General features: G+C 40.3%; 1 protein-coding gene across 7 annotated transcripts in view; it reads left to right on the plus strand.

Moving 5' to 3' along the window:
* TNIK (TRAF2 and NCK interacting kinase) overlaps positions 1 to 6376 on the plus strand; it is a 361554-nt gene extending 355178 nt beyond the window's left edge. For all 7 annotated transcript variants that reach the window (XM_074367889.1, XM_074367884.1, XM_010947772.3 and 4 more), the window contains one exon: positions 758 to 6376. In XM_074367889.1, the coding sequence (XP_074223990.1) occupies positions 758 to 792 (35 nt within the window). In that variant the 3' untranslated portion in view covers positions 793 to 6376. The remainder of the gene's footprint in view (positions 1 to 757) is intronic.
* The last annotated feature ends 9187 nt before the right edge of the window (positions 6377 to 15563 follow it).

Below are 15563 nucleotides of genomic sequence, written 5' to 3' on the forward strand. Positions count from 1 at the left end.
CCACCTGGAGTCCTATTTCCCTAGGGCAGTGGTTCATTGAGTGCAGCTCAAGCAAGCAGTACCCCAAATTTTGCTCCCTTCTCTCAGTTGTTTGATGAAGTGATTTAGCACACCCAGACCTAATGGACTGTGGTTCTCCTTATTAATGCCATGACCTCCTTTGGCCTAGGATTTGCCTTCAGCGGCAGAGAAACCAAGCGTTAACTCTTGAAATGCCAAAGTGAATAGGTATTAAACACCTTACCCTATGGGACCAGAAGCACTTACTAATTTTTTTTTTAATTAAGGAATGAAGTTGTATAGTAGTCAGTAGGCCCCAAATTCCCCCTTGACTTTGGGAATTTGAAAGGATTCTCTTCATTCCCAAAGTCTGCCCTCTTGTCATTAAGGGAAAGGAAAGGGACCTCTGTGGCTTTCCAGAAATCAACAAAGGATCTGTTGTGTCTAGACCAGCAATCCAGCATGGAACTCCCTTGTAAAATGTGAGCACCCAAAGGGTTGTAGCAAAGCAAGATATACTCCCTTCTGTGTCCCTGAAGGCCAACATCACAATAAGTAGTAGTAACCATTATAACAATAAACAGGAATGTTTACAGAGGATGCACTGTATTAAAAGGCACTTTATAACACCAGCCATTAAGTCTTAAGAGCTGACACATGGCAAGGCTAGGACATGTGAGAGGAAATGGATGGACGGTTGAAGAAAAGAGGGAAAGAAACCATGCAGTTGAACTAATTTCTTTTTAATTTCAAACAGGTATTTTTTGCATCCGTGCGATCTGGAGGAAGTAGCCAAGTGTTTTTCATGACCCTCAACAGAAATTCCATGATGAACTGGTAACAGAAGAGCACTTGGCACTTATCTTCATGGCGTTATTTCTAATTTAAAAGAACATAACTCATGTGGACTTATGCCAGTCTAGAGGCAGAATCAGAAGGCTTGGTTGAACATACCGCTTTCCCCTTTTCCTCTCCCTCCACCCGTCCCAAAACAGTCCATCTTTCTATGTTGCAGCCTGGTTGAGAAGGAGAGAAAAAGGTGGCAGGAATTTCCAGGAGATCCCCAAGAATGCCGCGTTGTCTGTGGACAAAGATGGACCATGTGCCCTTCGGAGTTAGGGATAGAAACAAATATTGTGTGCTCTTATGATTAAGCTGTGTTATGGTGGATTTTTGAGTTTTGTTTTTTTTTTTTTTTACCTTTTTTCTTTACCCCCTTGCTTTGTAAGAATGGGGAGAGAATGCATCCTGAGAAAAAGATCTGTTTTTAACTGTCTGCCTACTAGCTTTAAGTATCCGATACATTGTAGACTTTCCCATTTCGAATGGTGAGAGACACCACGATAAATGTACCTTATCTCGTGACACTGAAGGCCATAACTACATAGTGGGGTAATTTTAGAACTCTTTTGCCTTCACCAACCCAAAAGGTTGCTTTTTGTGAGCAACTGCGAATGAATTTTTAAAAGAGAAGAAAAATACTACTTTTCCCCTCTTTTGGGAAATCGATTTTAAATGGCTAAACTACTAGCCTTAGACTAATAAAATCAACTACCGTTTTTGTGAGTCTGACAGGCGCTGCTTTTCATCTGGCCCTGTGCAGAGCGGAGTGTGCTGAGTGGGGCAGTAGTGCCGTGGAGCTGAGCTGGCTCCAGCGGATGAGGGACATCTACAGTACACCTTTTCCTCGGCAATTGTGACAGATCAGGGCAAAAGACGGGATGACAGATGGGATGAGACGGAAAGAGCTTCTGAAAACAAGCTAAAAATGTATATAAATATACACCTTTTTTTTTTTTAAATGCACAAAGCTTCCCAGCTAAGAGGTCACTCGGTTCAGGCTTATTAGGATAAGACTTTGTTGAGTTCTTTCTGGGAACTGGGGAATAAGTACCATCCAGGCTTTGGTCATTCCCAGCTTTCTCCTGAGGGTGCCGCTTTCTCAAGATGAAAACTGTGACTGAAAACATGATAACAATAAATGTTTCTGAGCTGCCTGTGTTCTCTCTGGGTTGGTGAGAGAAGGGACTAGATTACTACTAAGCCTGCCTGAGACCCAGCAGGCATCCTTGGTTCCAATTTTATAGAACTTGAAAGCACGGCTTTGGCCAGAATTCTGCGACCCTAATCATTTTACCTTCCTCCAAATTACCCAGCATACGGTAAACAACATTTGTGCAGATATGTATGTATTTAGTTCAGGTTGACTTGTGTCCTTATAAACTCTTACACGGATGATTTGAACTTTTACGTGACGGTCTGGGATTTTTTTTCCAAAGCTACAAGCATGGCTGCCTGTGGTATTGAGGTGTTGCAGAAATGGTATCTGTGTTGCGCTTCCTGTTTTAACCTACCTCGTTTCGTTTGTTTTGTTTCACTGTTCATCACAGCAGTGTTATCTCCAGGAGACATATAGAGAGCTCAACTGGCAATCTCACATGTATTTAATATTTTTCAAATAAAACAGTAGTTGACCAAATTGTTCTTCTTGAAAAATTGGAAAATAATCCAACAACAACAAAAACTAATGTGGCTTGTTTCTGGAGAAAACAATTACTGTAAACAGATTTTTTTTAAATCTGTGGTTCTACTGATTTTGCCTAAACACCTGAGCAGCTGATGTACTATTAATGAGAACGAAATACACATTAGGAAAATGGACCCATTTCAATCTGGTGATTTGGGCAAGGGGGCACGGGGAAGGGGAAATGGTTCAGTTTCTGCCCCTCCTGTGAAGATGGTTGTCATTTGCATTTATTTTAAGCAAGTAACAAAGGAATGGAATTGAGGGTTATCTTCAGGCGATCACCAAGATGTCCTCATTTGTGGTCCCTTTAGCGCTCAAAAGCAATGAAATCCTCCCGTTCTCATTTTTACTGCTAAGGTTCTGCTGCTGAACAATACAATTTTCACAAATTCCATGCAACAAATTCAGCAATAACGTTTTGGATTGGATTTAGCAACTACTGTCATTGGATGCTGACGTGGACAAGTACACTGATTTGGGTCTCATCCCCGAATGTGATTGCCACCAGCTCTTTATATTGCTGCTGTGGTATTTTAAACCAGAAGCTTCTTTAAATTATGTTGCAAACTGATCTTTGTTTTTATGTTTTGTTTTGTTTTTATTTCTAAGTGATAAGTTCGAAACACACAGCTTTAAATGATTTTTTTATTGTGGGATTTTGGGTACAGTTAAGAAATAAAAGGGAATCATTGTGTTTAAACATAAGGTAGTTTGTGAATGTATTTTTTAAAACCTAGATTCATTGAAACAAAAAATCGTAAGAAAACAATATTAATGCAGTCTTGTTTACAGTATGTACAGTGACATAACATAGAACATGAGCTTTTCTGGTGCCAACAACAATAAAACACAGACGGTAAACATCAAGCCATGCCTTTTATATTTTTGTACAAATATTACACAGAGTTCATGGTAAAGCCAAATTTAAAAGGGCCCCACATAAATCTGTGCTTCTTAAAAGCTACCTAAAGAATTCCTTGATGCTTTTAACTTAAAAAATACATTTCCTCCATCAGGACAGGTCCTAGCCCTGAAATACTGAGGCTTAGGTCATACAGAATGTTTCAGAATAGCTGTTCTTGTGGCTCATAAAAATCCCCAACTTCCTGGTTTACTTTAATTCTTTTTTTGCTGGGGGGAGGCAGAGGTTGGGGAGTAGTGGTTGTACTTTTCATCCATCTGAAATATCACCTTAAAAATAAAACAAGCCAGTTCTGGAGACAGAATTCCTGACAGGAAGAACTAAAGCTAAAAACTGAAACTGAACTAGTTTCAAAACTAGTTACAAAAGAAATTTATTAAGATTTTTATACAAAGAGAAATTGAGCCCTCTCCCAAAGTAAGTTTCACTAGATCTTTTCAGTCCTTTCTACTCTAAATTGATTATCATTCAGTAAAATCCACTGCAACTGCCCACACCGCAGTCGTGGACCAAGGTCTGCCAGGTGACCGTCGCTGCGGGGTGCTGGTCCGCGACACTGTAGCAGGGACTCCTCCATGCAGTGGGCAGTGGGAATAGATGATCTATAAGATCCCTTCAAACACTGAGTCCTCCCCATGCCAGTCACATTCAGACCATCGTCCTTGCACACAACATGAGTGAGGACAGCTTGCAGTAAGTTCCACATAAAGTCTAATGACCTTATTTACATGGTCTCATTTTTCTTGAAGACTTATAAACAGTGCTTCAAGATGATCTAGAGCTATTTCAACAGTTCAGATTAAGGCACAGATGACATCCCAGAAGGCCACTCAAACAGGAACTCCATTTTTCTAACACTTTGACACTGCTTTCTTAGATGGGCTTCTTACAGACATGGCCTCAAGCACACGTTTTTTCAAAAGCATTTTAATTCCTGGTTGTCAAGACCTACTAACAGTTTTCTGTCTGCTCTTGTGACTTATTGGTCATTGGTGTCTCTGGTCCCTCCTGTGCAGTAGATTAGAAAGAGATGTGATATTCAGACCGGGGCCATTTTGGTTTTGTCCATTGCCAGACAAGGAGGAGGCTAAAGTCTGACCTCACATTCCATGAAGTTAAAAATAAAAAATTTTGGCCACTAATATGTGTCCCAGTTCCCGTCACTGTATTCTTGAAATGTTGAAGAGCTCTTTGTGTTAACAGTGTTTGCTGTCTTTGAAAGTCTGCTTGAACAGCCATCACTTGTATTTGTGCTGATTGCTTTAAGATATAAGATGTGCTACGTTATTTTTAAGAAAGAAAATGCAGTTACTGATCAAACTTTTTTAACCTTCTGGAGGGAAATAGGAGAATATCTACGACATGTGAGTGACCCTGCCATGCTCCTGATAGTCCCGGATCTTCTGAGTCTGTGTTCTGACTGTCTCAGTTTCTGTGAATTGTTAGCTACCTTTCAGTTCAGTCCTCGAAACTTTCAAGCTAACCAAATGAAACAAAGAATAACAAACAAACAAACCAAAAACTGGCCTCCCCAATACTACATAGTTACCACACAAAATCCAAAACTCTGAATTTTATTCCATTTACCTGCCATTTTTTATAAATAACATTACATTTTGGCCTTGATCAGTGTAACTATATCAAAGACCTTAAAATGTGCTGCTGTCCTTTTATGGGTCTCAAAAAGGTCGTCTTCTTTCAGAAGCCTCTGCAAAAAAGAAAAACTTGAGAATCTGCAAGTTCAAAGCTGACCATTTGTACATTTCTACCAAACATTTTCTAGTGCTGTTTGGTTTCTATACAGTATCATTATTCTGGGATTTTTTCCCATTAACAATTAGAATATTCAAAAATTTGCATTACATTAAACACTATGAGACCATAACTCTCTGCTTTGAACTTTATTCTTCTAGCACTGTCACTCTGGAAAGTGCCAGAATGCACCAAAATAAAAATTCTCATAAAAGCATTTTTAAAACAAAAATCCCTGGATATGTTTTGAGATATTTTTAAATTCAGATCAAAAGCTTGGACTTTGTGTCCATGATGCCAAACATTTGGATGAAGACTAGAAAATACAGTTTAAAATAGAAATGTTCTAAAGTTTCCAGTTTTTTTGGCTTTGTGTAGATACCTTTAAACTAACTCAACTGCTTGCATGATGGGGTTTGGTTTTGATGCTTTGTTTTTGATCACACTAAACTGCACTGCACAGTTGAGGCTGGGCAAATACTGGAGGAAAGGTAAGTTTTCATTTCCACCAGTGGATTACTGTTTGTCCATAGCAAATATCCACACCCCAGTTGCCCCTACTCCCTATCTCTTCCCCTAGTGTTAGTGTTAAGGAATAGTAATTCCATATTATGGTTTATTTTAAAACCTCAGACGTCATCCTGAATCAGAATTTCAAATGTTAGGTGACAGCAAGAAATAAATCTGCAGCAAGGAAAAAAAAAAAATGACAGCTTGGATGAATTTTTAAATTGGATGTTGTGAAACTATTTTTGTGCATTTTAGCTGTCTTATTTACAATGTTAACATAACTGTAAAAATGCCAAATTTATAATATTGGAAGGGAAAACTATCATTTTGCTATGCCTACAAGTGTTTACACTGTTTAAAATCTCCAGTTTTCTAAAGTGTTTTAAATTGTCAAAAATGTGCTGAAACTAACTGTCTCACCTGTGTCAGGATATAAAGGAAGAAAATCTTGGTATGTTTTCTCGTCTGAACCTTTTGGTTACTTTCAAGTAGTTTTTACCTGCATAGAAAAGGCCTTCAGTTATTGTTGTCTAAGGTGGTTCCAAGCAGTAGTTAGAAATGATTTGGTAGGTTCTGAGCTGAGGTTTTCCCATACTGTGACTGCCATGCCCTGAAATATACTATTTTATGTTTATCAAAATGTGAATAATAAAATATTGATAGTAGTAGGATGCCTGCTTGTTCTTCATTGCTACATCTAGACTATTATCCCTTCTTCCTCCTAAAAGTCAATGCTTCAAAGCTGTTGTCATCAGCCTGTAAAGTCTCAACTTACCTTCTCATTGCTTCAGTATCTTGCTTCTTCAGATCACTGTCACCATCTACAACACCACCCTTTATTAATTCTTGGTGATTTCAGTATCCATTTAGACAATCCTACAAATACCCTGGCTTCTCAGTTTCCTGATCTTGACCAGTGAAACTTACCATTCCCAATTACTGCCCCACCTCCTTAACTGGTAGCAGTCAGTTCTTCCCATTTGGTGGATCCCATCCAAGTCACCAAGTAATGGTCATCACCCCAACAATCTTCCTCTCTCTTCTGTATCACCAGCTTTGCCCACTCTATGGCAGGATTTCACTACATTCATGCTGCTATCTCTTGTGTTATAAACACCCTCAGCCCCAATACCCTCCCATCTTATTTATCTGCTCCCCTTCAAACAAAGAAAAAAAAACTCTTCCAAGGGAACTGGGTATGCTTTCCATCTCCAAATCCTCTCCTCCCTTGGTCTCTTGAACCAACTCAAATCAGGCTTTCATTCCTACCACAAGCAGCTCTTGCTGAGGACACCAGTTATGTCCGTGCTGTCTAACACAACGCTCAGGCCTCTGACTGCACACTGCTTGATACACCTGCAGTCTTTGACACAGGTAATAGCTCCTTCCTTCTCAAGGTGCTTTCTCGGCTCTGGGACATCCCTCTCGTGTTCTTTTCTCACCTCTCTGGCTATTCCTTCTCAGTGCCTATTGCTGAGTTCCTGGAGTGCCCAGCACTGGACATCTCTCTCTAAGTGACCTCTTCCAGTCTTGGGGCTTGAAAAACCATTTATATGCTGGCATTTTTATCTCCAGCCCTAACCTCTTTTCTGAAAGCCAGACATATGTCTAACTACTTACTTAACAGTTTCATTGAATGTGTAATTGGCATCGCAAACTCGACATGCTCAAAACTAAATTTGCACCCCACCTCCCAATCTACGCCCCTTACAGTCTGTGTCCTATGTCAGTAAGTGGCAACTTAGTTCCTCCAAACCAAAATCTTGTAGTTTTCTCAATTTTTCTCTCTCACATACCACATGCCATCCTAAAAAAAAAAAAAAAAAAAAAAAAAAAAAAAAAAAAAAAAAAAAATTAAAAGGATAAAACTTACTTCCCATAGCTTTACAGCATATCAACAGTCCAAGCCGAGTGAGACCATGTCATATCTTCCCTAAGATGGCCCTTTCAAAACACGCATCAATATACCAGGCTGTGCCTCTCTTCTGCTCGAGTGCTCGATGTCTTCCCCCTCCCTCGGAATGTCAGTGTCCTTACAACGGCCCACAAGGTCCTAATAAATCTGACTTACCCTTTGTCCCATCCACAACCACCACTACCACTTCCCGGACCTCATCTACTATTTCCCCAGTTCACCTCGCTCCAGCCATACTGCCCGCCTTGCTTTACCCAGAATGCCCTCAGAGCATGCTCCTGTCTCAGGGCCTTTGCCCTGGCCATTTCCTCTGTATGGAAAGCTCTCCCCTCACAAACCCCCCTTCCTCTGGGTCTCTGCACAAATATTCCTTTACTATCAAATGCTTATGTAAAATAATTTCCAATCCATCACTTATTCTCTCCTTTCCGCCTTTCGTAGCACTTATCAACATCTACGAGAAGCAAATAGTATTTATTGGATGAATGAATGAATGAAAATAAATAACAGAGTTTTGGAATGTTAAATTAAGGTATAAAACTATAAGGTCATTTTGATTTTAATACCAAAAAGCTGTGTCCAAAGTCTGTATCATAAAACATAGGTTTGCTTTCATGTAGAAAAGAGAAAATCCTATGGGTTTTCTTTCCTGGAAAACTATCATGGATGGAAAACACCCGGCTACAATCCTGGCTGTACTTTCTTGCTCCATGAATCATCTTAACAGGCCAAGGTGCAGGGCTGGAGGAGAGGCTGTCATACAGAACCTTGAGAAAAGTATTATTTCAAAACTCTTGCATTTGTACACATAATGATCCATTTTAAGCTACTGGCATTGCAGTAAGTACAGAGTTACTGGAAGTGGGAAGAGGACTCTGAGTTTTGTTTTCTGGTGTAAATGTTTAAAAATGACAACAACAACAAATCTTTTTTCTAAAACAAGAAATAAACAAAATTTAAGGTATCCCGTTGCCAAATGCAGCTTCAAGAAAGCCTAATGACATTTGGGTTTTATTCGTTCAAGTGACAATAGTTCTGAGGCTTCCCTGGGCAGCCTCTAACATCTGTATATATTCAGCTCCACTGAATGTTGTTGCATGAAGTTTTGTTGTAGGAAATTGACACATGCCCTCTGACAAATTTATTGTTTCACTCCGTCTTGTAAAGGGCACAACTTGTAGTTTTGATTTGTTCAATCATGTATTTTCCTGCTCACTTAATAAAAGAAATATTTTAAAAAATAAAGAAAGAAGATAATGAAATGATGTAATATGAAGCAATATAACAGTGAAATAATTTTTTTTGTTCCTCTATTTTCTGTGTCTTTTCACAAATCTGTTGAGATGAAGGATAATGTGTAATTCATGCTAAATAGTCAGGGAGAAGATCTTAATCAACCTTTTCCAGGACCAACACCATTTCTAGATTCCATGCTGCTTAGTTTTAGATTCCTAAAGTCCTTTACGAAAGATACAGGGCGTTGGTTCCAGTTACAGATGGAGAATGTGAAACATGCTAAGAAATGCCCAAAATGTCACAGTCATTGTGAACAATCTAAACACCACAAATTCCAGTTGTAAAGACACCATAATTGATTTTTAAATGAGTTCTCAATAATTTATGTGAAAATATGTTGGAGTGTTGGTTTTCTTCAAAAATTGAATATCACTAGCTAGAATATGTGTTCTTATATTTCCAATAAGCAGCTAAGTTCATGTTCAGTGACAATAACAAATTTAAAGAGGGTCATCTCCCACCAAAATTGGTCATTTTGGTTTCCAAAGTTCAAATTTAATTTACAAGATGATGTCATAAGGAGGTAGATTAGTAACATCATGGTCTGACCAAATTTTTCAGCCCTACACCCAATGCTCCATGATCTCAGGTTATCCTACACCCAATGCTCCAGTTAAGATGGGGGAGTGTAGAGCTAGAAGGCATCACTGGAGCAGAAGGAAACAGCATAGCTCTCAGGTCAACCTGACGCTTTTTAACTATCTCATCCTTTGTCCTCAGTGGGAAAGCCGTTCATAATTGGAGGCCCATCAATCAGGGCAGGCCAAAGTTATCCCCAGTCCAAGGCAAAGGACAACATGAGTTTTCCATAAAGCTCACTTAAAAGACAGTCTAATTTGGAGGCGGCATATTCTCTTTGTACAGTGAAAAGCTACATTTGAGAGTCTGATGCTGATAATACATAGACATTCATTTTATTAGATGTTCTAGTTTGGCAGAATGAAAATTTGGCAGCCTTCTTGTCAGTCCCCCACAAGATTTTGGGTTGTGTAGGGGAGACTTCAGTTTTGTTTTTTAAATTTTCCTGCTTAGTGGAATCTAAAAAAAAAAAAAAAAAAAAAAAAAGTGGCAACAACTGCTCTAGAGTACTTATGAAAGTTCAGATCTTTCTTCAGTACAGAAAACTGATGGGATAAATATGGAAGGAGGAGGGGGAGCAGCAGCACCCGGCATCAGGAACAAAGCAGGTGCTCCAGCTGGGGTCCGTGATGTGGACTTCTGCTGCTGACTTTATCAAGGTAAGTGGTGGTTGGTCTCAGGCAGAATTCAACTTCCACAAGCCTAAGGGCCAACACAGTGTGGACACGCTGTGGGATGGAAGATAGTGCACAACACAGAAGTCATCGGCTAACTGCATCCCAGCCACCTTATCAGCTTGTGGTTCCCAATCTTTTTAAACATGATGACTTCCCATCATAACCATCTAAGAAACTGAAAAGCAGCAAAAAGTTCGGTAATACTTAAATGAAACTGCATTTTATAAGCCACACTCATTTGAAAAAAAACTACTTATACATGTGAGTCATTCAGTCTACAAACAGTGCTTGGTATAAACTTGGATACCAGACCTCTTGTTTTAGCTCCACAGCCCCCATCCTTGCTGAGGTCCCTGACCCATAATATGGAAAATGTAACTGTAAACATTTTCCCTGAGAACCTTCACTTGTATCTTGGTTGTGCTTTATGGCAATGTTTAATGTGGATGTGTTAATGGTCACTGATTCAGTTCATTTTAATAAAGCTGTCTTATCACCTGTACGTATCAGAGAACCCCCAAAATACTGTATCATCATAGTATTTTTATTTTCTGCACGTTTGTATGCTATCTCATTTTTTAAAGTATTTGAGACTTTTGACAAGTCACTAAGGCAAACCCAGCACATACCATCTAAGTGGAGAAAAGCAAAGCAGCCATTTATTTATCAGCCACCTATTACATAGCAAGCCCCACACTGGATGCTGAGGCGGAAACAGCTGATGAAGAAATGATCCCTGCCCTTAAGGAGGTGCAATCTCCTTTTGCTGCAGGGCAGGTGGGAAAGGCAGGGGAAGAATACAAATATGCACAGAGACAACAGCAAAAAAGCAGAGCCTAGCATTTGCCAGAGGAATGCAGGGACTGCTATCGAACTGAAGAGAAGGGGCCCTCTGCCTGGAGTGTTGATGGAGGGCTTCCAGGAGGAAGCGGCCTTTACCAGATTATGAGACAGGAAAAGGGGAGAAAGACATTACAACAAGAAGGAGCAGCTTGAACAAAGGCACAGAGAAATGAAGGGCATGTGGGCCCAGAAATAGCAAGTATTTCAGTGGGACCAGAGAAAGTGCTGGTGGAGCAGGAAAAACAATCACCTGACTATGTGAATGTAGAACATGTTCTCTGAACCCCTAAACCCGTCCCCTAACAGAGGCCCCAGGGCTTTCAAAATCCTGATTCAGCCAGCTGCCTGGCCCCCTGGGCAATGTTTGATGAATGAATCACACCGTCAGTTAGGAATTAATGCAGTGATTCCTGTGTGTTGGTGGTAGAAACCCCGTAAACAGATCATTTCATGCACGTAATTCCAGGCATTCTTTTAGTTGCTGTCTGTAGGACTAAGTTCCCAGATTTCTTCACTGAACCCCAGCTTTGAAGTATGAAGCCGTCCTGGGCCCTACTAGCCCAGACTTTCCTGGTCATAAGAATCACCCGCATGCTTGTGATTAAGGCAGAGTTCTGTAACACCCCCACCCTGCTGTGAGCAGCAGTCTGTAATTTTGGTGTCCGTGGTCCTGAAAACCCCCCAATCTCACACTTTGAGAAACGCTACACTTCTGGAGTTTTTCCTTCTTCCCCTTTGAACAATTCGGCATGTTTCCAGTGTGTTTAGACACTGTAAGCGTGTACAAGGAATCACCTTTTTCCACGTCGCGCAGGCATCTTGCTATAATCTTGTGTTCCAAGCAGGGCTTGAAGACTTTCCCAGAGGTTGCTGTGACCTGCCAAATGGGCTGGGTTCCCTGGCCACCGATCCCACTCCTCATCCACCATGAAACTGCCCTTTGTCACTGGGGCACATTCCTGACAGCTGGGGGCTTTGCTGCCCGCGGGGGAGCCTGAGCTTCCTGCTTGGAGACAATGGCGCTGCCGCAGGTGACCTCAGCCCAGAGGGCCTTGCTGAAGACACAGGATGCCCACCTGCTCTGGTACGCAGGTGCTTTTCTTCTTGTTTTCTTGAAGTTAATTTAATAGCATCTTTTATTTGTGAAATATACCCTTTTAAAAGTACATTTTATGGCTATTACTTTTGCCTCTTGGCATCTACTTTGAACTGCTTTTCTCTTTTCATGCTGACCCTCTTTCTATCTCAAATTTTCAAACTTCCTTTATTTTTACCATCCTTTTTATTGTCTCAGATTTAGGTTGCAATAACAATTTTATTGCTACTTGATTAACACTTATCTTTTTTATACTCAACCTCTAATTAATTTTTTTTACTTAGCTACTTTTTTGTTCTATTTTAACTTTTCTTTTTTATTTGGCAGCTGTCTTGATTTCTTTGTGTCTTTAAATTCTTCTTACTTTGCTTTTCTTCTTTGAATATTTTTATGCTTAAATATCTCCATTTCCTTTTGTTTGTTACTCTTAACCTTTTTTTTCCCTTTCATTTACATTTTATCTATATGTTTGAATGTCCCATTATATTCTTTCTTTACTCTTAATTTCTTAATCTCTTGATTTGCTTCGTTGGTCTTGCCTATTTTTATTTTAATTATGCATTTTAATTTTTTCCATACTTAAAATGTCTTTCCTAATTTTAATTTTAATTTAGGTCTTATTCTGTTTAATCCCCTCATTTTGTAAATGGGAACACTGAGGCACAAAGAGTTAGAAATAGCTTGCTCAAGATCTTAGGGGTGAGCAGTGGTAGAACCTAAATTAGAAGTGGGCTCTTCTGGTGACCAGTTCAGTGTTCTTTCAACCAAACCACTCCAATAACAGTGTGAGAAGAGCCATCCTCTTCAAAATAAAGAACACCAGAGTAGCATCTTATCAAAGAGTAATTAGTTCTTAAGACATTAAAGTCAGGACTGTGATTCAGTGTCAGTGATCACCCTGGGAGGTTTTCCCTGGCCTTTCACTAAAAGGGCTTGTGAAAATCATGAAAAAGGGAAAACTGAGAACTAGGACTTCATTCCTAAAATACACAGATGAAAAGAATCTGAAGTCAGAACACAGTGTGCGAGCTGGGTGACCCTAAGCAAACACACGTCTCTAAGCCTCTGTTTTCTCATTTCAAAAATGGGGATAATGAGGCCATTCCCGCCCACCTCACGTCTCAATTATGTTGATCAGATCAGATCACCGATAGAAAAGCTCTTTGTAAACTTTGTGTGTAGTTTTTCTTACAATGCCCATAAAATTCAAGAGAAATGTTAAAGATTACATAAAAAGAGCAACATTTTCACTTTTTAAATATGCGTTGTTTTATATAAAGAGGGAAAGAATAAGGTATCTCTGTCACTTTCAATACCCTAAGTTGTATTTTTCCCCTTTTTTCCTTTTTTTAAAAACCAAATTACTTTTTACTGACTTTCTGTTGTTTGATGCACATTTCCATCTGGCGCTCTTGGGTTTATATTCCTGTGTAATATGCATGCATTGGCCTGATTCATTCCTTAAGGTTTGATGGCTTAAAAAAAATGAATATAACTCTACCTTAATGAAAGATACTTTACAGGAACATCTGTCTTAGACTCAGATTTGACCTTACCCATCAAGCAGTGGCTTCTATGACAAACTCATAGCTTCATCCTTGATCTCTTTCTTCTATGTTCCCACCAACATTCCACTACAATCTTTGTGGAAGTTAGCAATGACAGTCAGCAAAAGCACTACCTTGTGCATCTGGTACTTGAGATGCTTTTTTATTTCATTACCCAGTAAACTTTTCTGACAGCGAACTTTGAGCACCTCAGCATCTGGAGCTGTTATCTCCTAGGCAGAGTTGGCTCTGCGGCAGCAAATTAATGGATTAAAATGCTAAATGAATTCTCACTGGCAAGAAATCTGTGAGTAAGGACAATGGATGAATCAGGCTGGGTGCTGTGTGATGAGGACAAAAGGATCAGGGACATTCTAGTGTGGGGGCTACCTCTTGGCAGGGGCTATGACTACCAGAAATAAACTAGAATAGAATGTGTCACTCAAGACATTTACTTATGGGAACACTCACCCATCTCTTTACCCTTTGTTATGAAGCCATCAGTAAGAAACCTATCCTTTATCCTTGCTGTGATCTTGCATGTCTTGGAAGAACAAAATTGCAAGGAACTTAGAGCCTAACCCCTCAGAGACCAGAACCCCAAGTTACTTTGTGGCTGAAGGTGGCCTGGAGGGCTGCGTCAGCAGTGGAGCAAGAAGGCTCCTAGGACTGCACCCTTTCCTCCCCACCATGCCGCATTCCTGACCCTCTTCATCCCGCTTCCATCAGTGGTAAAACAAAGGCAACAGAGCCCACCCATAAGGCTTGGCTGGAATCCCACAGCTGGGTTGGGTAAGAGACCTGTGCTCTTGCTGAAGCAAAACAAAGCAATTTCCCCCTTCAGTTCAGCATAGGCCACCTGAGGAGAGTTTGGGAAGAAAAAAGAAAAAGGAGTGAAGGGAAATGAGAAGAAAGGCAGGACCCAACCTTGGGGCAGACACCACCTGTGAGAGAAGACAGTGGCTACCGCAAAGGAGGGCTCCACTCTGCAGCAGCCTTGGCCATCCCTAGAGGCCCAAGGATTGCTCCTAGGACTGTGGACTCTGCCTGTCTACCGCATGGAGGCACTGAGGCTCCAATCTTCAGTTTCTGAAGGGCTCATCTGACTCCCTGAAGAAAAATAAAAGCCACTTGCTCTTTCCACCAACCACCGCAAAGTGATTCCCCAAACCCACTTGCCCTGCTCAAACTGGGGAGATGACTCCAAGTTGCAAGGGAGAAAGAAATTCTAGTTGGCCTTACTTTTACCAGTCTTGCCACTGACTCTCAATGTCTCTGAAGAGATGCCAGAAGCCCACTTTGGGTGTTTGCAAGTGTTAGGCATTTTCTGAGAAGAATGGGACTAATACACTGAAGCTGGTTGTGTCTCTTAGAGATTTACAAGACAAAAAAATACCTGGTCAACAACTCACCCACCAACGAGTTGCACCATCTGCTTGTTACAGTACATTCCTGGAACTGCTCTGCGTCTGGTAAACAGCTGTCACAAGAACCATTTCTCCCTGACTCTGCTCCTTTTATTGGTGACCTATTGGTCAATAACACCGAGCAACATTGTTTGTTAAACCTCAGTGATGACCTCTTGATCTTCCCTCCCACTTTTTTGTGTCAACCTCATAAGCCTCCCTTAACACCCCACAAATGAGCAGCAAACGGTATTGAAGGCAGTGACAGAAAATAGCACACTGTAGGAAAATAATTAACCCGCAGACATTAAAGAGACACAAACTCATAACCGAAAGATGCCCTGTGGAGTATTGTAGCCATTTAGGCACACTTGATTGAAAAATGGTTAGTATCAGAGAATTTTAATTGACTTAATTTAAACTGAAATGACTCAAGAATTGCAAACAAAAATTTTCTGCATGCAGCAGCACCGTTTAATTTAGACTGAATTGC

Source organism: Camelus bactrianus, chromosome 1 (genome assembly GCF_048773025.1).
Source record: "Camelus bactrianus isolate YW-2024 breed Bactrian camel chromosome 1, ASM4877302v1, whole genome shotgun sequence".
NCBI classification, from domain to species: domain Eukaryota; kingdom Metazoa; phylum Chordata; class Mammalia; order Artiodactyla; family Camelidae; genus Camelus; species Camelus bactrianus.